This window comes from Truncatella angustata, assembly GCF_020726525.1.
Source record: "Truncatella angustata strain MPI-SDFR-AT-0073 chromosome Unknown BKA67scaffold_6, whole genome shotgun sequence".
Taxonomy (NCBI): Eukaryota; Fungi; Ascomycota; class Sordariomycetes; order Amphisphaeriales; family Sporocadaceae; genus Truncatella; species Truncatella angustata.
The window spans coordinates 1717354-1739660 of NW_025763386.1; the positions used below are offsets into that span (position 1 = coordinate 1717354).

At 50.6% G+C, this 22307-nt stretch overlaps 7 protein-coding genes across 7 annotated transcripts; 5 read left to right on the forward strand and 2 right to left on the reverse strand.

Annotated features, from left to right (window-relative positions):
- Nucleotides 1–1467: 1467 nt before the first annotated feature.
- On the forward strand, nucleotides 1468–7369 carry BKA67DRAFT_680367 (uncharacterized protein; the record flags this gene model as incomplete). The annotated part of the gene is made up of 3 exons (XM_046108899.1): nucleotides 1468–5100; nucleotides 5152–6707; nucleotides 6767–7369. The coding sequence occupies 3 exons, from the start codon at nucleotides 1468–1470 to the stop codon at nucleotides 6888–6890; spliced, it is 5313 nt and encodes a 1770-aa protein (XP_045956264.1). The 3' UTR covers nucleotides 6891–7369.
- A 259-nt stretch (nucleotides 7370–7628) lies between these two features.
- On the forward strand, nucleotides 7629–10308 carry BKA67DRAFT_647923 (uncharacterized protein; the record flags this gene model as incomplete). The annotated part of the gene is made up of 4 exons (XM_046105969.1): nucleotides 7629–8254; nucleotides 8397–8529; nucleotides 8669–9090; nucleotides 9258–10308. Exons 1-4 carry the CDS (start codon nucleotides 7809–7811, stop codon nucleotides 10306–10308), a joined length of 2052 nt encoding a protein of 683 aa, XP_045956265.1. The 5' UTR covers nucleotides 7629–7808.
- Nucleotides 10309–10882: 574 nt separating this feature from the next.
- Nucleotides 10883–12424, forward strand: BKA67DRAFT_572618 (uncharacterized protein). Its single transcript, XM_046103294.1, has 3 exons — nucleotides 10883–11506; nucleotides 11563–11751; nucleotides 11813–12424. Exons 1-3 carry the CDS (start codon nucleotides 11174–11176, stop codon nucleotides 12302–12304), a joined length of 1014 nt encoding a protein of 337 aa, XP_045956266.1. The 5' UTR covers nucleotides 10883–11173; the 3' UTR covers nucleotides 12305–12424.
- Nucleotides 12425–12817: 393 nt separating this feature from the next.
- On the reverse strand, nucleotides 12818–15146 carry BKA67DRAFT_572621 (general substrate transporter). Its single transcript, XM_046103295.1, has 5 exons — nucleotides 14319–15146; nucleotides 13838–14262; nucleotides 13589–13784; nucleotides 13355–13538; nucleotides 12818–13280 (listed from the first exon to the last, which is right to left on the reverse strand). Exons 1-5 carry the CDS (start codon nucleotides 14758–14760, stop codon nucleotides 13001–13003), a joined length of 1527 nt encoding a protein of 508 aa, XP_045956267.1. The 5' UTR covers nucleotides 14761–15146; the 3' UTR covers nucleotides 12818–13000.
- Nucleotides 15147–16742: 1596 nt separating this feature from the next.
- Nucleotides 16743–18748, forward strand: BKA67DRAFT_572625 (pyruvate kinase-like protein). Its single transcript, XM_046103296.1, has one exon. The coding sequence runs from the start codon at nucleotides 16927–16929 to the stop codon at nucleotides 18628–18630; it is 1704 nt and encodes a 567-aa protein (XP_045956268.1). The 5' UTR covers nucleotides 16743–16926; the 3' UTR covers nucleotides 18631–18748.
- A 987-nt stretch (nucleotides 18749–19735) lies between these two features.
- BKA67DRAFT_520628 (tubulin binding cofactor C-domain-containing protein) lies at nucleotides 19736–20993 on the forward strand (the record flags this gene model as incomplete). Its single annotated transcript, XM_046098197.1, has 3 exons — nucleotides 19736–19787; nucleotides 19871–20718; nucleotides 20793–20993. The coding sequence occupies 3 exons, from the start codon at nucleotides 19736–19738 to the stop codon at nucleotides 20991–20993; spliced, it is 1101 nt and encodes a 366-aa protein (XP_045956269.1).
- A 568-nt stretch (nucleotides 20994–21561) lies between these two features.
- Nucleotides 21562–22026, reverse strand: BKA67DRAFT_660765 (RNA polymerase II transcription mediator complex subunit 9-domain-containing protein; the record flags this gene model as incomplete). Its single annotated transcript, XM_046107684.1, has 1 exon — nucleotides 21562–22026. One exon carries the CDS (start codon nucleotides 22024–22026, stop codon nucleotides 21562–21564), a length of 465 nt encoding a protein of 154 aa, XP_045956270.1.
- Between the last annotated feature and the right edge of the window lie 281 nt (nucleotides 22027–22307).

The following is a 22307-nucleotide window of genomic DNA, read 5'->3' on the forward strand; positions in this document are numbered from 1 at the left end:
CTCGGTACGTAGCATACAGGACGTAAAGATTTCAGACCATTATGCACGGAATGCCAAACATGCTAATATAGAGTTGTCTCAAGCGGGGAAGCATACCTTGGCTGTTATGGTGGCTTTCTCCATGATTGCTGGACATGCCAAGATATTGTCGGCAGAAGCGGCGCAAGTCAAGTACGCCAGTAGGCATGCTTGTATCGTATGGACATGGACATGGACCGACATGGTACTGCAAGTGGGGAGATCGAAGAGAGCAGCCATGAAACAATGAACGAACACGTGCTTTGTGCATGTCATGTGCGTGAGATTGGACCTTTCAAGGGCTGTGTTTGGAGGAATTCGGTGGCTCCATTATGCTCTCAGGTGCATGCATATGCTACGTAGTACATACAAGTAGTGCTGTTATTTGACTTTGACTTCGACTTGTATTTTGTCTTTGTCTTTGTCTTGGACGTCGGAAGGTTGCAATGTGCTGGATGCTTGTCGGGCCATTCCCGAGGCCTGCTTGGCCTTATTTTGATTCGCTGGACTGCCTGGGCGCGATTGGTTCTAAGGATTGACCAATGCATGCAACATGCATTTGGGCACGCGCTAGTAGCAGCTGGATCGCGCTGTATTACTTCGGTAAGACGACTTTGAGACGGGCTCTTTCTGGTCGCTCCAAAGGGGCTTGCTATCGAGGAAGGACGTGTCGATAGATGATTGAGAACAAGGCAGTATGGATGGCGTGGACCGCGGTGAAGTAAAGAAAAACCCAAGCAGCATGATTATTGCTGAATAAACCGCAAGCTTAGGCTTGTCACTCCGGCAGTTACTGGACTTGCCGGCCACGTTGAGCTGAAACAAATACAATACCATAGGCTAGTCAGTACATGCCTTAAGCGCCTAGCCGCCGGAGGACACACGCTAAGGCACCCTACAGCAGGGGGGTGTTCCGGGAAGCAGCTTTGGGTTTTTGGGGCTTTGCAGGGCCCTCCAGGCCGTTTACGTCTTTAAGTGCAACTCCAGCCAGGCCCCCAGCGCCAATCCTCAGAGGCAAGCAGCAGCGACGAGAGAGATGAGATGAGACGAGACATCGCCACACTACACAGCAGGATATTCCGCTGACTTGGCCATAACAGTGCAGTGCCCATCGCGCCCCATCCTCAACTCATCCCCCATCCCGGACCAGACGCAGGTCTACTTGGTACCAGGCTATTTCATCACCATAACTACCAACGTTAGACTAACCTAAGGTTAGGCCCAGTGGTACATAATTAGGCACTGTACTAGGCTAGCCTCAGCACCACAGCGCAAGGGCCCAGACGGACCCCCAGACGCAGACTACTCTCGAGGGAGAAGAAACAATTGATGCAAGCTGCTCTCGGATTCCTCAGACATAACATCTGCTACTATTATACAACACCAATACTCGTGTGACATCGAGTGACGCCCGGCAATGTGTCCGCCTTGTCTGGTCAACGTCAGGCCATGACCGCTGCGCGCAATACAACGGTGTTGAACAGGTCGGAGAGCAACCGGGAAAGCGAAAGGGAAAGAGAACGAGAAAGAGAAAGGGAGAGAGAACGAGAAAGAGAACGAGATAGGGAAAGAGAGGGCGAAGGCAACGCAAGCGCAAACATACCTCGGTATCCCACCAACGCGAACATACGACAGCGACTGCACGACAACATCAGCGCCCTCAACGGCTTGGTCAATGAAGCGAGCAACAACGCCAACAATAATAATAATAATAACACCACAACTCTTCCGACCTCGATCCTCCTGAATCAAAGGCCTCCAGCCTCGGATGCCGAACCACCGCCTTACTTGAGTGCCAACTTCGCCTCCAGTCTCCCGAGCCTCCGTCCACGATCGTCCACCGCCAGCCTTGCGCCCTCACTGGCCTCGCCCAGCCTCTTCGAATCTTCCCGTCGACCTTCCACCAGAAACGGGCCGCCACCTCCTCCCCCGCCCATCATGTATCCGAATACCCAAGCCAATCCCTCGCGGCCCTTCGCCGTCCCGCCCCCGCCTCCCATGTCGCCGCCTATGCCCGGACAAATGAACAATATCATGTCCATACCGCCCCCTCCGCCGAGGTATCCCAGCGCGCCATCCGCAGCAGTCGGGTTACAACTGCCCCCTCCGCCCTCTGGTCCACCTCCGAACAGCGCCATGAACTCGCAAGCGCCATGGCAAGGTAGCTGGGGGCGAATGTATGATTCAAGGACAGGCATGGCTATCCCACCCCCACCCTCTGGGGGACCACACAGAGCCTATGACCCGAAGCTTCACTCGCAAATGTCCGGTACCAACCTTGCCGGCACTTTGTCTATACCACCACCGCCGCCCTCGGAGCGTCCAGGCATGTCGGCCACCTACATACCACAAGGCGACACATATGGAGAGGGCGTAGGCATACCTGCCTTCGACTTCGATGAGCCTGCAGCCCTGTATACACCACAGAAGACCTGGCCAGCAAATGGTCAGAATGGCACTATTGACACTGCCAACACAACCCCCGCCGACAATGACAGCCGAGACAGGTTGTATGCCAGTGCCATGTCAAACAGAATGGCTTCCACTGCCTCCAATGCTCCATCCGGAGTCACTCCCGAGTTGGCCGCCAAATGGCCCTTGGACCATGTCCTCCTGTGGTTGGCTACTAACCAATTCTCAAAGGACTGGCAAGATACGTTCAAAGGACTGAATTTGCATGGAGCGCAGTTCCTTGAACTTGGCAGTGGTCATGGAGGCAGAGGAAACTTTGGCTTAATGCATCAGCAAGTTTATCCCCGACTAGCCCAAGTGTGCACCAAAAGCGGTACTGGATGGGAATCGGTTAGAGAAAGGGAGGAAGGAAAGCGCATGCGGCGGCTGATACGCAATATTGCGCATAGTGGAGGACTATCCACACGCCCAAAAGAAGGTACATCGAGCGCACCGCCAAACAACAATCAAGGTCCCGGCACGGACATTGAGTCGCCCAACACGCCCATCAAGGCGCCTGGGCAAGGTTTTGGTGCGAGACGTTTCTCCCAGACGAGATCTACTACAATGCCAACTCTCAGCGGTAACACAATGAGCTCGGATGCCAACCACAGGACTATTCTCAAGAATATTGATATCGAGAGCACTCGGAGACATAGTCCTGTTGGTAATGATGCTGATGACAACTATCGCGCTGCAGCTTTTCTGGGCGACAGCCCGAGTAGGAGCCCCAAACCTGGTTCTGGCTTGTTCCCCCAGTCTGCTGGGAATTTGTCAGCTTCTTCACCTTCTGGTAGATTTGGTCATCGGTCCAGAGATAGCACCAGTTCCGTGTCATCAAACGCCGCCATCTACGGTTCTGGCGTGCCACCCGAGGCCAGCCAAATGCTGCGTAATGGGATGAATGGCATCGGCGAGATGTTGAATACAAACCGCAATAAAGACGGCTCTGGACAATCCCCTTTAGAACCTGGCGACCGCTCTGCTGGGGCTGAGCCACCCGGGTCTGCAAAGCACGACAAGAGCTTCCTAAGCTTTTTGAAACGAAAGAAAAGAGAGGACGGATCTGCTGCGTCTCCTGAGGAGGGGGATGTTCAAACGAGTCCAAACCTTTCCAAAGCTTCCTCACTTGCAAGGGGTAATGGCGGTACTGAGCTGGATACCTCCTCATTGGATACTGCTCCGGCTTTCCGCCGAAACCCCAATGCTCCACGGGCTTTTGTTCTAGCAACAATGGACGGATGGAACTATCGTATGTGCGATGTTACAGACTGCCAGACTTCCATGGACTTGCGCGCCAATATCTGCATGAACCTGGGCTTACCGGATCCATCCTTATCACAATTGTTCATCACAGAACTTGGACGTGGTGAACACGACGAGCCGCTTGAGGACCAGAGCTTGATGATCCACAAAAGAAACAAGGCGGATTCACTAGGCACCCTGAAGTTCTTTGTCAAGCTTGGCAATCCAGCCACACAGCCTGCTGTGCCTGGGTCGCTCACTCCAGGATATATGCCCGCCGGTGCTTCTATGGACGAGGATGCATACGCGCGCCTCGATGGTCGTGAGCGATCAAGTTCGTCACCACCCACCTCGAGGGTGAACATTGTGAGCGAGGGAGAGCCAGATCCCAATGAGCTAGCGCAAAAGGCCATGGATTATAAAGCAAGTGTCGAAAAGCAGCAAGCAGCATATCTAGCCAGAAGGAAGCAAGCGCTCGAAAGATCGTCACCTCAGGACAACAGTCCACAGTACGGAATTGTTGGAAGGAATGTCGACTTTGACCAGCCTCGTAATTCGCCGTACGAGGAGAAGAAACCTGAAAACTTGTTTCCCCAGCGTCGAGCACCTGCTCCTCCTGGGGTTGAGACAGCTACCCTCCTCAAGGCTAATTCACTGAGTAGGAAGTCCGGCCACCAAATGCGGCAATCTCAAACTAGTCTCGATGGATTTCCCACTCCCAGGCGGCCGGGTACCTCAACTAGCGACACGAATCAAGAAATGTCTCAACGGCGACCCCCTCAATCCGGTAGGGAGCCTACTGCTTTTGGTGCTCTATTGGGCATGGGGAGTGCTCTTAGCCAGCTCGGTCGCCCTACTGCAGGTGCTCGCCACCAGAGACCTGCTTCGCCACCCAGGGTGAATTCTGGTCCTGCAGCTGCCCCTACACATGATGAACAACGAGGTAAGCGCGCTATGGCATCGGTTGATCTTGACCAGACGGCCGTCGGTCGCAGTAGTCCGCGATCTGGCTCACCCGGGACTTTTACGTGGAGCCGTGGAGATGTTGCATTTGTCGTTCCGGACTACTCGCCCGGCGGCACGCCTCTGAATGATGCCCGGAATAAGCTTGAAGTTGGAGACCTTGCTAAAGTGCATGAAACAGCACATCGAGCGACATCCCCTGGTGGCGTGAGTCCCAATTCGGCACGCCCAACTGGTAATGGCTTCAGCCGCCCCGAGCCTCAACGACGCAAATCGCATGGTCCTGATGTGGATTTCGAAGAGGCGGATGTGCAATTTTCCAAGCCGGCAGCTCCTGTTTTACAAAAGCATGACTCCTCCGACGACGATTCAGATGACGGACTGTTTGCTGTACCCGTACGGGGCCGGCAGCCGTCAACAAAGGTACGTCACCTAGACCGTGCGATTTATGATGCCAATGCTGATGTGATTCAGAAACCTAATCTTACTTTAAAAACATCACGGTCCAAGAAGCAACTATCGGTGTCTTTTGGGTCGCCGGGTTCTAACAATATACCCGATTTAGAAGGAGATGATCCTAGTGTGCGCAGTGGGCAAAGTTCACGTCGGACTCCAGCGACACCGCGGTCGGATTCGAAAGAGTCGGACGACGGTAAGCTTGGACGGCGCAAATCGTTCATTGAGCGTGATCATTGGGCCGCCCGCCCACCCGCTGAAGCTTTGCTGGACAACCTCGATGCATTCTTCCCCGAACTTGATCTCGATCAACCTGTCCTTGATGAGGCGTCACTTCAAGAACCTCCCTCACCAAGCTCGCCAGGCATCGATGCCATTATGAAGCAGGGTGGCGAGCATTCCAGGGCCACAAGCAACGAGTCTCTTCAATTGCCGATGCACGGCACCACCACGGCACGGTCCTCTGTATATAGCGACAACGACACACTTGGTTCTGACGAGTCAACTCTCAAAGCTCTAGAGCAACGACCACAGTCTATCGCATCCGTCGCGCAGAGAAGTATGAGGCGCTCGGGTGGACTTGGCCGTATGAAGTCCATTCGTGAAGTAGCCCGCGGGGCGCATGAAGCTAACAAGCGCTTCACCACTGCTTCAGCAGCATCCGGCGCGGGAGGCGCAGCTTCCATGATACAACGACGCAAGAGCACCAAAATGTTTGGTGCTCATGTGGTCCAAATTCGACCCGAACGTGGTTCGATGATCGACATCCTACCTGAAATTCCGCAAGATACTCTGCCCAAACGCCAGACAACTTTCCGCTGGTTTAAGGGTGAGCTAATCGGCAAAGGAACATATGGCCGCGTTTACCTCGGAATGAATGCTACAACGGGTGAATTCTTGGCTGTGAAGGAGGTCGAGGTTAACCCCAGAGCGGCGGGGGGTGATAGCAACAAGATGCGCGAACTTGTTGCTGCCTTGAACACGGAAATTGAAACCATGCAATACCTTGATCACGTCAACATCGTTCAATATCTTGGCTGCGAGAGAAAGGAAACGAGCATCAGTATTTTTCTCGAGTATATTTCTGGCGGATCGATTGGTTCCTGTCTACGCAAACATGGCAAGTTCGAGGAGCCTGTCGTCAGTTCCTTGACACGGCAGGCACTGTCCGGTCTAGCCTATCTGCACCGAGAGGGTATCTTGCACAGAGATCTCAAAGCTGACAACATCCTACTGGATCTGGACGGCACGTGCAAGATTTCCGATTTCGGTATCTCTAAGAAGACGGATGACATTTACGGAAACGACAAAACAAACAGCATGCAAGGTTCCGTCTTCTGGATGGCGCCAGAGGTGATCCGTTCCCAAGGAGAAGGATACAGCGCAAAGGTTGATATCTGGTCTTTGGGCTGTGTGGTGCTCGAAATGTTTGCTGGACGAAGGCCTTGGAGTAAAGAGGAGGCAGTCGGCGCCATCTACAAGATCGCGAATGGAGAGACGCCGCCGATCGCGGATGAGGTTCGCGAAGCCATAAGTCCCTACGCTCTTGGCTTCATGCTGGACTGTTTCACGGTGTAAGTTTTTTTTGTCATAATTCCTATTTTCGGCGATGTTGTCCCTAACTTCAAATCAGGGACCCGAGGGAACGGCCCACGGCAGAGCGCTTGCTGATGCAGCATGAGTTCTGCGAACTCCAGGAGGATTACCACTTTTTCGACACGGACCTATATGCCAAAATCCGTGGTACTTACAGCTGACCGAACTGAAGTATTACTCAGTCGATATTTACTCAGTCAATACTCAAAAAAAATACTAGGACAGGTTGAGCATTCTGTATATCACTGGAAATTCATTTTGGGTATGACGCATGTGTTATGACGGATAGCGACTTATTGTCTCGAGCATGGCGTCGGGTGTCCTTTTTTGATATTTTTGATATTTTTTTACAAGTAACGCTCAGGATAAACCTGTAAGAAGTCGGACTGTGCCTTCGCTGGATAGAGGTAGCGGTGTATAGATTATGGTGTATTAGCGAGCTTGCAAGATATTGAACATTAGTTGAAGCCATCGTCCTTGTTTCCGCATATAAACCCAGCTATTGCTATTGCGGCTCATGTTCATTTATATTTCCAATTTATTTGCTTTTGGCTCAAAAATGGCGAGACTGCTTCTCATATATCCCTGATCGAGTTTATAAAACAGTATATTCCCAGGGCCTTTGTAATATTGTCTGGATGGATCATGCACAATACCAGTCAGGCGGGCATGGATGAACGATGGTGCCTACATAATTGGATATTTCGCAACTTATAATAACCGCCCTTTTCTACCTTGTTCGAATCGTGTCAAGTACCTGCACACGCTCAGTCTTACCTCACTAGCTGTCGCGCTCGTCATCGCTCTCCCCTCCCAAGGTCCCACCCGCCGTTGTCCCAATTCCATGTCCCCAGACACCAGCCCCTCGGCGTACCATCCCACCCAGTTCACATGTATCACCTAGCCCAACCCGTACTTTGCCCTTAGATTCCACCACAGTGCTAACCCAGGTACGTAGCAATGTATACTTTCTCCTCTTCGCCTCCACGCACGGGCTACAAGCCTCGACTGGCGATCTCCATGGGAACCGGTCCGCTCGCCGCAGGAGAGGGTGCCGCGCGAAGTTAGGGTCACGTACCATGGAATTTTGGTCCGCATGCTATCTGACACAGTATGCTACGAGGAGTCGCCAAGCATGTGGTCAAGTGGGCAGTGCACGCGAGAGAGTCGAGGCGTGCGTGAAGATGAAGGGCGGCGGCAGAGGTCAGGGGGCGGTGCGGAGGCCTGGCATACAGATGAACTTTGGTTTTGCGTTAATAAATCTGGTAGTGATACTTGGTGAACGATTTTGTAGCAGTTGCCGGACAACTTTAAGGAACGGGTGTTCATGTACAGAGACCAGATGGGTCACAGGCGGAGCAGAGAGCAAGAGGGCCAACATCTTGCATCAATTTCACATCACTCATGGCCAATCATTCCAAAACTACAGTCTTTTTGATCGGGCAGGTGAGGAAGCCCAATTCCTTGGTGTTACCAAGCATCGATCAGGCATGGCACACCGGTCTGGCCTTCGAGAGCCCCAAATGTGCGCCTCGAACGTACTACTAAGCCTGCATTTCCCCAGATATATCATCTTTTGTACTGTCGAGTTGAATGATTACCTTCAATTTGGATGAACTGTACGTCTGGAGAGGGGTAGAGCGTTATTCATGCATTGTACAGTCTAGTATCATAGAGGCCCCGTGGCGGACTCCAACTCCTGGGAATATGCCTTGCCAATTCGCCTTTCGCCGATTCTATCTTGCGTCGCTATCCATTGGGCCTCGATTGTTCGGTCACGCGGGACCTGAAACGCGTGCAGTGCGTATTACTGATGTTAGTCGGGATGATTGGATAGGAGAAGCAACCAGAGTATCAAGGTGCATCGGTACTACTGCCTACCCAAACTTGTGTTAATAAATTGTCAGTGCTCTCTAGACATACACTTTGATATATATAGATGCTCCCCCAGCGCATGTTCCACGGGCTTAGAATATTCTCTAACAAGTACTTTACGATGGAATTCGTTCCATCTGCATCAGTTATGGCCGTATCTGTGGCCAGCCTGATGGACATTGTCTCTGTTGGTACCCAAATCGATATCATCTTATTGACTGTCGCTTCTAATCTAGGTTCTGCCGGTAAAGATGCGCTGATCATGTCTCGAGAGCTGCGTTCATTTTGCTCGACCATTCGGAATCTCAGCACTACTATAGCCATGCTCAAAGACACCCATCAGCTATCGCAGATCTCAAACACGGTGTTCGAGATGACAGTGGTGTCGCAAGAAATCTTCACGGAAATTCTTGATCTCGTCGCAGATCTTCGACGCGAACAGTCGAGCCAGACGGGCTCAAATAAGAAGCTTGCCGCTAGATTTATGTGCATGGTGAACAAACCGAGACTGGTCTTTCTGCGAGCGGCGATTGAAGCCTAGAAGTCAACTCTGACCATTTCACTTGGATTGGTGTCATTCGAGCAGGCCTCTAGGGTCAATAAGTACGAGCACTTTGAAACATTAGGCATGCTGCCATCTAACTTCTACACAGGCTATCTTTTGGCGAGCATGATTCTACGTCACGTTTTGGCCATCAGAGTCACGTCGCTCCGCCACCTCTAGAGGAATTGACACTACAATATCAGGCCAGTCTCCAAGACCTAGACGTGGCTCGCATTGCGACGGAAGGCAACGATAGCGACGAATATCCCGATTCCCAAGCCCCTTTCGATCAAATTGTCGACACTCAAGTGGCTGGAGAGACAGCAGCGCTCCCCCAAGTCGACGCCTTAATTGTCAATCTGCGCGAAAAGGTACGGAATATACGTCCCTCGATTTCAAATGGCTATCATCCGACTACAGCAAACATTAACAGCTCGCTGTTGGCACACAGTATTCGCATATCGCAACACCTCGGAATAGAGATAAATCCAACCCCTACCTTCCAAAATCTGTATCAGTTGTCCCAGAACATAGGTGTATTTGGCTTTGAAGCCAATAATGCAACCCAAAAGACAGAATCTCCGACAATGACTGATCTCTTCGAGGAAATGAACACTTGGCCAGGGATACCCTGGGAGAATACCGCGGACACCGTGGAAATATTCCAGTCATTTAAACGATTATGCATTGCCATTAACCATAGCGCAAAAGAATCCTTGTTTGTAGACTGGTTTTCACGGGCTACCAAAGCTGTTTCGAATGCTCCTTCCCATCTGCAGCTATTATATATCGATCGGATTGTGCTAAAGCTGCGGAGATGTGAGAGAGAGACACGAGATCGAGCAGCAACCGTGGACATGAACATCCCCATGTGCCTCAGAGTATCAATGAACGATACATGTGAGGAAGTCCTCGCTGCTTCTTTAGAAGAACACGAAGTTATAGGCCCGACTGCAGATTTTAGCCTGCACATTGTGTATGGCGATACAGAAAGATCTCTGGACCGGAAAGAAAGACCCCTCGTATCATTCAAAAAGCTTGAAGAGCAAGGCAGCGAGCCAATGTTCAGAATACGACTTCATGGTAACCAATATGCGGACTGTACGACGGTAATGCTGGACAGTGGCAGCACTGCACGGGTAAAAACACCCGTTCGTTAGGCGTTATGATAGTCAGGAACAAACCTTAGTTTTACCTGCTGGACAGGAAAGTATTGTTCCTGGATATCAATCATAGGGATTTGATCAGATTTAGGGTATCGCCAGAGACATGGAAGTTTGCAATGCCGAGGAGCGCCTAGTATAACAAAATTCATTTTCATCAATATAGTCACTTAAATCCGCAGAAGTAGAACTTCAGCAGGCTGCGTCAGTCACACTGAGTGCCGTACCAGAAACAAACGAGTATGGTCGATGATTAGACTACTACTGCAGTTGATCTGTGATTAAACGAACAATCGCACCAATCCGTATGGCAATGGGTAATTTCGCAACTCCCAGATCCACTGTATAGCAGAATAGCCAACTCCATTCATCATGTGTAGTCCGTAGATCCTTACTTTGGACTGCTACGTGTCGTTGAACAAATCGCTCACCACAGGTCAATCTTTCCCACGGAATATGGCACCCAAACTCGCAGATGGTTGGCTGTCGTATATTAAGTAGTTAGTATCCTGTCCGGTGAATTACCCCACATTTCCCCATACTCGGGCTGCTTCTCGGTACATAACGACAACCTTAGGGCGGTATTTCCGACCGGCGAAATCGTCAAAAAAATATGATTGGGGCGCTTGCTGTTCTTACAGTGCTATAACAAAGTACGATGAATGTTGGAATTTGTATTCCCCGGCAATCACATGAAGATCGCTAAATCATCCTGACTCACCAATTGTCACGACCACCGAGCCTGCCGAAAAGTATGCATATATATGCGATGGCGGCTATGCGTAGCGAGGACGGGTTGCATGTTAATTAGTGATATTTTCATCTTGGACGGCTTTAATTTTCTGCATTTTAAAAACACATCATGCAGCTATCTCTCGCATCGCTATGCCTTATCGGAGCCACGGTCGCTCGGTCCGTTGGCGACAGTCTCTATGAAGCAATGCTCGCCAAGAAGGCCGATCCGAGTAAAGTTGGCTACCTCGCTGTTTACTGGAAAACAGCGGAGTCTGGTGTCTTCTTCTCTTTGAGCACAAACGATGATCCTCTAAACTTCGCAGAAGTGAATGGGGGAGACCCAGTATTCGTTCCTGCTGCCGGGACCAAAGTCATCCGAGATGTCTCCATCGTCGCTGGGGGTGGCGATGAAGCTGGTCTGAAATGGTACATCATTGGCACCGATCTGAACATTGGCGCAGTGAGTGTCTCCAAAGGTATTCGCTTGCTTCTTTGGGACTAAGAAAACAATCATAGACTACGTGGGACAAGTCCACACGAACAGGTTCCAAGGGTGTGCTGACCTATGAGAGCACCAACCTGGTGAATTGGACCGACGAGAGGCTCGTCGAAGTCGAGGGAGCCACTGCCGGAATGGTATGGGCCCCCGACGCTCTCTGGGATGACGAATTAGGGGCATATTTCGTAACCTGGTCCTCCAAATTCGTGAGTGAGCAGATCTCCCGGCTGTGAACGCGCGCTTCTTCGCTAATGCCCACTTCAACAGTATGAGGAGAGCGACACGAACCATACGGGCAATTCAACAACTCCGCTCTATGTTCGCGCCGCCTTGACCAAGGATTTCACTACTTACCAAGCCCCTGCGACTTACATTGACAACAGTCCCAGCGACACCCTCGACCAGGCTTTCATGCGCATCAACGACACCACGCTGATCCGCTTCATTACGGGGGGCGGCCTGAATGGACCCTCGGTTGAAGTGAGCTACGATGGGCTTTGGGGCGAGTGGGCCCGCCCAGAGGATTCGATCGCGGCGAGCTATGAAGGCCCCTACGGCTGGTGGGACAACAAAATTGACGGCAAGGCTTGGCTGCTTTGTGATCTTGTCGGAGGAGCTGCTGGCTTGAGGGGCTGGTACTCGGGCAATCCAGAGTCGGGTCTGTTTACCCGCGATTCGTCGTCGGACCCGACATATATGCGGCATGGCTCTGTCCTTGCCGTGACTCAGGAGCAGTATGATGCGCTGATATCGCTCTGAAGCTTTCTATGGTAACTTTCGAAGCGAGTTCGTGTCACGTTGGGCATATTTGAATATATCATTATTTGTTATATGAAACACTGTGTGTATAGCGATAGTGCAACGATTGAACTCAAACCATGCCTCTGTCCAGAATAAGACTGTGAAAGTAATACATAGAATGCTATCAACGAGAGTTTGTAATATCATATCGGTAAAACCAGTTAGAGCACATTGACTTGAGAAGCCTCTGAACAAACTCAATACTAAACAAGCACAAATTCCAAATCCTCGGTGCAGCCCTGCAATGAGTAGTCCAAGGTAACATATAATAATGCGCCCATTAACAGTGGGATTTGGCGTAAAATCTTTCGTATTACAGTGATACAAGTGATACACCCGTGCGTAATGACAACCCTTGACAATTACTCCCACGTCGTTGCTGGCCAAAGGCCTCATACGGGAAGCGCCTCTGGCAACTATGTTAATGCCCATGCGAACTTTTGAATGAGTATAGCAGGCACTAACTGACGGGCCATTTATGCCATTAACCTAGGTTAGGTGGCTTTTGAGCGAAATGGTATTTGGCGTGGTTAGCTCTCCCACCGGAATGAGTTACGTGCATGTTTAAGACATTGGTATTAAATTTAAAACGTTAATAGGTCATAATAGGCTTTGTTCCATGAACATTGTTGAACCCTGAAACACTGAACGAGCCTATACTGTCTCGACTCTCTCATTGTGTTCGACTGTTCCAGCCAACTTAGTCTCCGCAACACGCTGATCGAACCGGCTTCCAAGGTTCGTGCTCCGCCAGGCAGGGATATCAGAATCAAACAACTCATCGATTTCTTCCAACGACTTTCCAACCGTTTCGGGGTATGTGAAGAATATGTGAAACGTCATAACGAAGCAGAACGTGCCAAAAATCATGTACGTCTTCCACTGAATGTTTGTGAAAGCCGGAGGGACGAAGAAGGCCAGGGCAAGGTTCATACTGGAAAATTTTCAGTGATTAGCATTTTTTTGCGCAAGTATAGGTCGGGGAGATATGCTCGAGAAGATACTTACGTCCAATTGCAGGCAGCCGCCAGTCCTACTCCAACAGCCCGATACTTGAGAGGGAAAACCTCCGAGCAGTAGATCCAGCCAATGGGAGCCCAGGACAAACCATATATACCAACAAAAATGTAGCAAAGAGCAATGACAGCCTTGGCTGGAGCTCCACCAATTTCCCATCGAAGAATTGTGTTTCCTGCAATCTTGTTAGACTTCGGCGACTATAGGCGAGATTTCGGACCTTACCATCAATACTGTCTACAGGATGCCCATGAACTGCCATCACAGCACCTGTGGTGAAGTGAATGATGCAGCATATGATGGCACCCCCGATCAAGAGAGGTCGGCGGCCGATGCGGTCGATGAAAGGCAGAATAGCGCCAGTTGTAACAAGGAATATAACATATTGGATAATTGATGAAGTCAAAGCAACGTTGCCGCTCTAAAATATGAATTAGCCGAGCCCGGATGATGAAGTAAGGACATTTTGCTTACCATGCCAGCCATGTTGAAGATATAGACAAGATAGTACAACATGACGTTGCCACCAAGCAGCTGTTGCCAAAACTGGACACTGCATCCAGCCAGCGTACGCTTCCAAATCTTCGGACCGAAGAGGCCGAGCATGCTGACGCTCTTCGATTCGGCTGCAACGCGAGCAGCCTCCCTCACCTCTTCGAGCTCAGTGATGACTGCAGCGTGATGGCGGTCACCTTTTCCATGCAGGTGTGCTAGAATGTCTTCACATTCCTCCCAGCGGTCCTTCTGTGCAAGCCATCTGGGCGATTCAGGAAAGAAGAAAAGAACTCCAAAGAGTACCAGAGCTGGGACGCCCTGGATACCCCAAGCAATGCGAAATGCGCTAGGGGACTGTACTCCGTTGACACAGCCGTAAGAGATAAGGTACATAATAAGTATACCTGTAATTCATATAGTCAGCACTACCAGTAGTAAGGAACAAGTTAAAATAACATACCCCACTCGATAGACCACTGCTGAATACCGACGACACGACCACGAATGCGAGATGGTGCCAACTCGGCAAGATAGACACAACTCTGGGAACTCGTGATACCAATGGAAAGCCCGCTGATAACACGCCCAACAATGAGGTGAGGAACATTCTGAGCGGATGCCTGAAGTACAGCACCGACAACGAATACGATCGAAGCGATTTGTAGTGCGCCTTTCCGGCCAAACCTGTCCGCAAGGAAACCTGCAACAAGTGCACCAACCAACGAGCCACCCGACATCGAGGCTGTAATACCACCTTGCGCAGACGAATCTGGGTTGTGGAAGTAGTCGAGATATTGCTGTGATCCGATCCAGGCACTCATCGAGCTGATATCGAAACCAAACAGCATACCGCCGATGGTGCCAAAGGCAGCCAGCACATAGATATTCCAGATGCGATACATGACTGCGGCAGGTGATCTACAGGCCAGAGTAACGCAACAGTTACCGACTCATAGGGGAAAAAAAAAAAAAGTCATTGCGAAGGTCTGGAGGAGGGTTCATGCCCACTTTATATAGCACGGGCTTACTTCGCAGCCCCATGGGGAACCGCTTTGTGGACCACCGTTAGAGCATTTGCATCTCTTGCTTGAAGTTGGACTTCCGATCCACTTCGGAGCCTAAGCGCTCGTATCATGACCAGGACCGGATCCTCCACCGATGTTGTGGATATTCGTCTCACCAATATCATCGCGAGTCAGAATGTGAATATGATTTGGTAGTCCATACAAGACAAGATGGGAGTGATCATCATAGTTCCTGACTAGGTACGGGGGAGCCAGTGCTGATGACGTCGTTCCTGTCACCCCAGGTCAACAGTGGTGAGTTTAAAGTGGACTAAGTCATAACCGCACCTATCAGAAGAAGCCGGCGACGGGCCGGTGGATACGAGAACATTGGAGGCTCTCGGTACCCAACTACCCTTGCGTTATTTGGGACAAGAGCTGGCACTTCTCATAGACATCGAGGAGCAATGCTTGGTGGCATTGTATGCCGTTTCTCTGCTTTGAGACTCGAGTTCTAGGAGAGAGCTCAGCTCTGGACGAATTAGTACAAGGCGAACAGACTAATCCGATATGTCTGTGATGGCCCTCTGGTGTTTGATCTTACGAATTCGGGTGTTTGGGACACTGCTCGAATCCTTCATTATTGGCTGTTGGCCAGTTTCTATTAGCTGCAAACTAACCGTTGTATTGCTAATTGCGTGGATACGAGGACAAAAGCCTCGGTTCAACTAACACCCTGGGACCATCAACGAAAACTGGGCAATTGTGATTTTACAAGGAGTCCAATTTGAATATTGATTATTGTAAGTCGATATCGCTACCAAATGGCGGGTATAGGACTTTGCACACGTCTCGAAACCTTGTTATTTTTGAATTTACCACAACAACAACACGGAGCAGCGCTGATAATCCAATGGAATCTACGAATGGGTTCGAAATTGCGGAGATCGAATCTGGATGATTTGAGGATGATGTAGAACACTCTAGTCGTACTGGCAATGATCACAATTCAGACGGCTGCACAAAATTTCCTGATTGTGGTCCGGCGATCATCATATTGTCATTGGGTATCTGCCATACCATGCTATGCCTTGCATTGTTGATTTTTAGAATATCGACATGATAGCTTTGTGGTATATGAATCATCTTCACAAATGAGGCCGTAGCAATGCCTGGTCAGTGGTGTAAGAGCGGCACGATCTTGCTCATTTTTAGAGCTCTGATTGGACATTCATTGTACGAATTCGATATCCACTCACGTATTTGAACCGTTACAATTGGATGTCATATGAAAATGACAACCGATTTTGAAATATCGGATGTAACTTATACGTAGTGCGACTCTCTTGGTTCGCACATTGAGATTCCATGACCTTCAACAGAGAAACGACAAGTTGATTCGTAGCAACCATGGATATAGACATTATATATATCCGTGATTTTCTCTCTATTTTGTTTTTCTATCTAGTCTAGTGAGGACTATATGCGTCTGGAATGAGTTCAGGCGCAGTTTCAAAAAAGGAGATGCCTGACGCTGCCTGGTGGATACTGATTGACATATACTCCAAACAGCAGCGTCTTACAACTGGGTACTGAGGCATTGTCAATTAAGCATTCTGAATAAGACCTTGATGTATGATTTCGTCATGTAACGCGAGCCACAACTCACCTAAAGAATTCAGTCCTGGCTATCGGTCGAACACCAACGCAGACAATTCCCCACGTTCGAGATGAAGACCATGGAGCCATGGGTCTGTTACTCCGTGCTGGTGCCCGGGCTGATTCCAACCTGTGCCTAGACTAACTCCGAAACTAAGCATTAGTCTGGAGTTCGGGATCGAGTTGAGTTTTGGGGCTGGAGTAGATTTGCGGACGGATCCGAAGCGCTAACTCATTTCGGGCGTCGGCTAGACCCTTCATAAGCATGCTGACACCGATCTCACAAGTCCGAAATTCACACCATATCATTAACTCTTTTGATAGCAAGCCGCATTTTGTATCAGAAGAGTCTGTCGATTCGCTGTAAGTAATATATTCCATTGAATCGCAGAATTACTACAAGAAATGGGTTCATTGAACGTGGGACAGGTCACATCGGATATCGCAGCCGTCAATGTCGCACCGCTGCCCCCGCGCGACGTCCTGCTCAGCGTCAGGACCGGCAAAATTCGAGCGTTGGCCGGCGTGAAGATCCGAAGCGCAATCAACAAACAAGAGCGCCAAGGAAAGATTGAGCTTACTTCCACGGGCCTTATCGGCGACGAGGTTCAATATGAGGCACATGGAGGCCCTGAGAAGGCGTTGCATATGTATTCCGCCGCCCATTACGACGCTTGGAACAAGGAGGTCCCAAACCGCGAACATCTATTCAAGATTGGCGGCTTTGGTGAGAACTTGTCAGTCCGGTACCTGAACGAAGGCAATGTGTGTGTCGGAGATATCTTCAAGGTTGGGAGCGAGGTCCTCCTTCAAGTCAGCGACGTGAGACAGCCCTGCTTCAAGCTGAATCATCGATTCGAGTACAAGAAAACGTCTTCCATCACTCAAAACTCCGGACGCACTGGTTGGTACTATCGAGTACTCAAAACAGGCTATATCCGGGAGGGCGATACCTTTGAGCTAATTGAACGTACCCACCCTACTTGGCCGCTGTCGCGTATCCAAAAGTATCTCTACCATGATGTCAACAATGCTGAAGCTATGAAGGAGATCACCCAGCTGCGCGGACTCGGCGAAGAGATGGTTAGTGTCTTCACCAACCGCCTCGTCAAAGGCGCAGAGGACTTTAGTGGGCGGCTTGAAGGTGATCGCATACCTGTTGTCTGGCAATCATACCGGTTGGTCGAGAAAAACGACTTGACGCCGAGGGTAAAGAGATTTGTCTTCGAGATTGATGGGTCTAGTGCTGACAACGAGAGCTCGGGTTTTGGCCGATTTCCTCATGTTCGCCTACAGTTCGGACCCGATCTCGCCTTCTCGAGAGCCTATTCCGTTGTCTCTGGAGATATGAAGCGATTTGAACTGGGCATTGCGCGAGACGATAAATCCCGGGGCGGTTCCGTCTATCTACACGATCATGTGCACGTGGGTGATGTGGTAACTGCTGCAAAAGGGCACGAAGCTCAAACCCCAAAGACTGACCATGTCGACAATGATCAAAGTATGAAGCACATCTTCGTTATTGGTGGCATTGGAGTTACAGCCTACGTTCGCGATATTGCGATGCTCTCTCAGACATCCGCAGACTTTCAGATCCACTACGCTGTGCGGAGCCGCAACGAGGCTGCCTATCTCGATTTACTGCCCGCGAGTAAGACGACTGTATACGCCAAGGATGAAGGACGTCGCCTCGAGCTTGCCCGCATCATACCTACCGCTAAGATGGCGATGATTTACTGTTGTGGCCCTACCTCCTTACTGAGCGGGTGCAAAGATCTCACGAAGAAACTTCGCTACCCACAAAACCTCGTTTATTTCGAAGAGTTCGGTAGCGCCACAACAGGGACTGGAAATCCGTTCGAGGTTGAAGTCAAATCTACTAAGCAAGTCCTACAAGTACCGCAGGACAAGTCCCTCCTGCAAGTTTTGACAGAGGCTGGGTTTGAGCTAGAGTCATCCTGTTTGGTTGGAAATTGTGGAACGTGTATGGTTGACTACTGTAGAGGCGAAGTCGAACATCGCGGCACTGCGCTCGATGACGAGATGAAGGAGGAGTCTATGCTGTCTTGCGTGAGTCGCGGGAAAGGAAGGGTATTGATCGATTGCTAGTGCAGTAAGGCAGTTACGTGTCGTCATTATCATGGCACGGAAAGATTATATCCCGCGATATACTGTGGTGGTCGTTGCGTATTAGATCGAGGTGAAATGAATGATGTTATTTGATGAATCCGACTGTCACGAGAGGTAGAAGTGTTCTGCTAGTTTAGTTCGTTTTTGTTTTTCTCAACCAAGCCATGGCGGTTACGGTGGTCCAATGTGAATCGCCAAGCGTTTTGAGAGCTTGTGATCTCATGCTTCCTCCTTCAATTGCCGGTCTCAGGCAATGCACAAAAGCATCATCGTACTTGGTAGGATTTCAACATGCGATCGTCGTATCAGAAATGCATTGGGTCATCGACATCGGTCCATATAGTCATTGCATGCAGCGCTGCAGTCAGCGTCAGACATGATCAAACGACGTCACTCCATTCTGAGCCGGTCAGGGTCCTTTGCAGTAGCAGCCAATTCATTAACGCAAAGGGTCCAAACCCCCGCGTTGACTGACCGCACAGAACCGCGCCGCAATGCAACCAGCTGCACTTCTCAACCAATCAGCTCCTTCCTTGACCCCCCACTAACTGACCCTCCCCCGCGATGGCGCACACAAACATCGTGAAGGGACGTCTGCACATATACGTAGACTGACAGCCAATCCCATTCTGCGTAACGAATATCTTATACGGATGTGACAGCTGAGCGGTGCACTCAAGCCATCATATGACTCGTTCTCCAACAGGTCAATACTGTCATTCATTTGCTGCGGTAGGTCCTCCGTTTCCCTATATATTTGTCGTTTGCATTCTTCTGGACTCGTGATGTTCGACCATCCGCCTTTGTCATCATATCGTGCGCTATGTCTGCATATTGATTCTTCACAGCCGTGATAGAGCACTCATAGAACTCCTCGCGTCTTCTTGTTTGAATAGTTTCAGATAAGAGTTGTTTTCAGGGCACAGATCATACTCCTAGATCATTTTCCCATCCTGTCACAAAGATATATCCACACACATATACGATCCTTAGGATCAGGACTTACACCATGGAAACTACTCAGCTCATTATTCCAACAAGCCCAGTTCGTGGAGGTTGGCCAACACCAACAAGCACACAAAGAATGAGCGATCCCAAGGAGCGGTTCTACCGCCATTTCCAAACAGAGATTACATGTGAGTTTTAAGGTCCGAATTGCAACATAGTTCGATTACCCAGCGTTTACGGTGCATGGATCCTTACTGACGTACAATAACAGCAATTCAAGACCAGATCGAAGACCTTGCAACCGTGTCGCCGGTAGGCGGTGAGCGCCAGGATTGCGTCGACACAATCTTGGCTGGTATCTCGCGGCTTACCAATGAGGTCGGCGACGCACGCGACTTCATCCCAGCCTACGATCAGCGCACCTACAGCCAGGCCATCAAGGCGCTGACTGAGAAGCTGAACGAGGCCACCGGCCGGTTCGCGTCCAAGTCGCGGTTCCATTTCAAGCCGCGCGCCAGTGCCAACCCACAACAGCAGAGGTCCGAAGACACGACGCGGCAACAAGAGCAGCGAGCAGATCCCAGAAAGCTTAGGTTCGCGCCGGATACGAATATTCCAGAAGCCAAAAACCCCGAGGAAACAGACAGCATCAGCAAGCTGCCGACGCAGTTCGGCAGGGACTATAACGAGGAACTGTCGCGGCCGTCGCAGGGCGCCTCGATCCGCAAGCCGTCCTTCTCCAGCGCCAAGACCATTGCCATCTACTCCCAGTCCGGCCTGCACATCATGCTGCCACCGAGCGCCTCAAGGGCGACGTCCTCGGGCTCGCTAACGGATCTGGACCGCTGCGTCGTCGACATGACGGTCCCGACTTTGGCCAACAGCGGTGTGCCGTTCGCCGGGCTGGCGATCAAGAACGTGAGGCGGAGTCTCCTGATCTGCGGCACCGTTGCTGGCCCCGTACATATTACTGGTGTTAGGGACAGCGTGGTCGTTGTCGCGGCCCGGCAGGTACGGGTTCATGAGTGCGAAAACGTCAACTTCTACCTTTGGTGCGGAAGTCACCCGATTATCGAGGACTGCCGCGACGTGCGGTTCGCGCCTCTGCCGGAGACCTATGTGAGTATTTTTCAAGAACTCCTTCTAGTCTTCACCTTTACCGGTTTCAATGACCACCGCTAACGTATGATCAGGCTCAGCAAACCGAAGATAGCCAGAAGAACCAATGGGACCAGGTGGATGATTTCAAGTGGCTCAAGAGCGAGCCGTCGCCGAACTGGAGCATATTGACGGAAGACAAAAGGGTCGCAGCTGATGTGTGGTCCAAGGACGTCGGGGGTAACCCCAGTTTGAGCACCGACGGCATTTTGCGCAAGGTTGGGCTCTCAATATAATGTTCGTTGAAAAAAAAAGGAAAAAAAAAAAAAAAAGGGGGGGAGCGGAAAATTGGCTTGATTTTAAAACGCATTGTTGGGGATACCTATCCGGTTTGGCATGGCGTTTGTGGTGTCGAGAGGGGCTTATGTATACCTACCTATCTGGTAGTGAGATTCAATACGATATGAATATGTAAACAGGCAAACTACATAAATAACAAGTGACAAATCAAAGAGTTGGTGCACTTCGTTATCTGGTGGCAGTAGGCAGAGCTGCAGCTTTACAGAAAACATGTACTCTCCGAATGAGTGAAAAGCTATTTATATGAAGCTGTTTTCTACGTTTATAGCCTTGTCAATAGTATGATCGCTTAGACGAACTCCTGCTTTCATATAGCCTCGAAATCATGATTTTCCTTGCCAAATGATGCAAACCAGGAATCTGCCCAACAATACCAAGATTCCCAATATGTTCAACGCCCCGAACGCCTTGCTATGAAATACGCGGAGGTGTACCAAGAAATGTGTGTACACCTGCCGTGGTGTTGTTGTTATTCTCGTCCCCATCTTCAGCATGATGGCGATCCTACTCGACCATGCGCTCAGACGCGGCGAACCGGTTCCCCTTGTCCTTCAGCGCGCCCAGCTGGTCCCTCTGCCGCCGTATGCGGTCTTCCAGCTCCCGTATCTCGCCCTCCTGATCCGCGATGCTCTTGTCCATGTCCGGCAGCGCGAGGACGGCGGACTTGGCGGACTGCAGCTTGAGGCGCAGGTGGTCGGTCGAGGGCGGGAAGTCGCGCAGGGATATGTCGCCCGTGGGCTGCTGGTGATGTTGCGACGACTGGTTGTTGTTGCTATGCTGCTGCTGGGACTGGGACTGGGAGGGCGTCGGGGCGGCGGGTGTTTGTCCCATTGTCGAGCTGGAGATGCCCGGGAGGTTGACGGGCGTGCGGAGGCGCGAGAGCAGGGAGGTGAGTTCAGTCATGATGTCGAGCTGGTCAGGCGAGATGCCTGCCGGGAGGCCGAGCGTGGGTTGTTGCTGTTCGGCCATCTTTTGCCAGTGGTATTCTTTGATTTATTTCCCGGGATTGAGACAAGGTCAGAGCAGGAAGGCGTTCGCGGATACTTCCAGGATCACGACAAGGTTGCCAGTACCTGCATCTCGCAGTTTAAGAAACAGAAAGAAGGTGATGTCCAACGATGGTGAAGGCTGAGAAGGTGTGCAACATCCAGCCTTGCATTACCTCGCAATTGCGTCCCGCGATTGGAATGAAGGGGGGGGGGGCCCTTGCACAGTATCATTAGTGCTAAAGCTTGGCAGAGTTGGTGACG

Bases quoted from the DNA above. Each gene is read 5' to 3' on its own strand.
- BKA67DRAFT_572621 (XM_046103295.1), bottom strand. From the start codon at position 14,760: ATGTATCGCATCTGGAATATCTATGTGCTGGCTGCCTTTGGCACCATC. The intron at 14,263-14,318 runs GTATGTTATTTT...TATGAATTACAG, and splicing joins GCAGTGGTCTATCGAGTGGG to GTATACTTATTATGTACCTT. The intron at 13,785-13,837 runs GTAAGCAAAATG...TTCATATTTTAG, and splicing joins TCTTCAACATGGCTGGCATG to AGCGGCAACGTTGCTTTGAC.
- BKA67DRAFT_572625 (XM_046103296.1), top strand. From the start codon at position 16,927: ATGGGTTCATTGAACGTGGGACAGGTCACATCGGATATCGCAGCCGTC.
- BKA67DRAFT_572618 (XM_046103294.1), top strand. From the start codon at position 11,174: ATGCAGCTATCTCTCGCATCGCTATGCCTTATCGGAGCCACGGTCGCT. The intron at 11,507-11,562 runs GTGAGTGTCTCC...AAACAATCATAG, and splicing joins CCGATCTGAACATTGGCGCA to ACTACGTGGGACAAGTCCAC. The intron at 11,752-11,812 runs GTGAGTGAGCAG...CCACTTCAACAG, and splicing joins TAACCTGGTCCTCCAAATTC to TATGAGGAGAGCGACACGAA.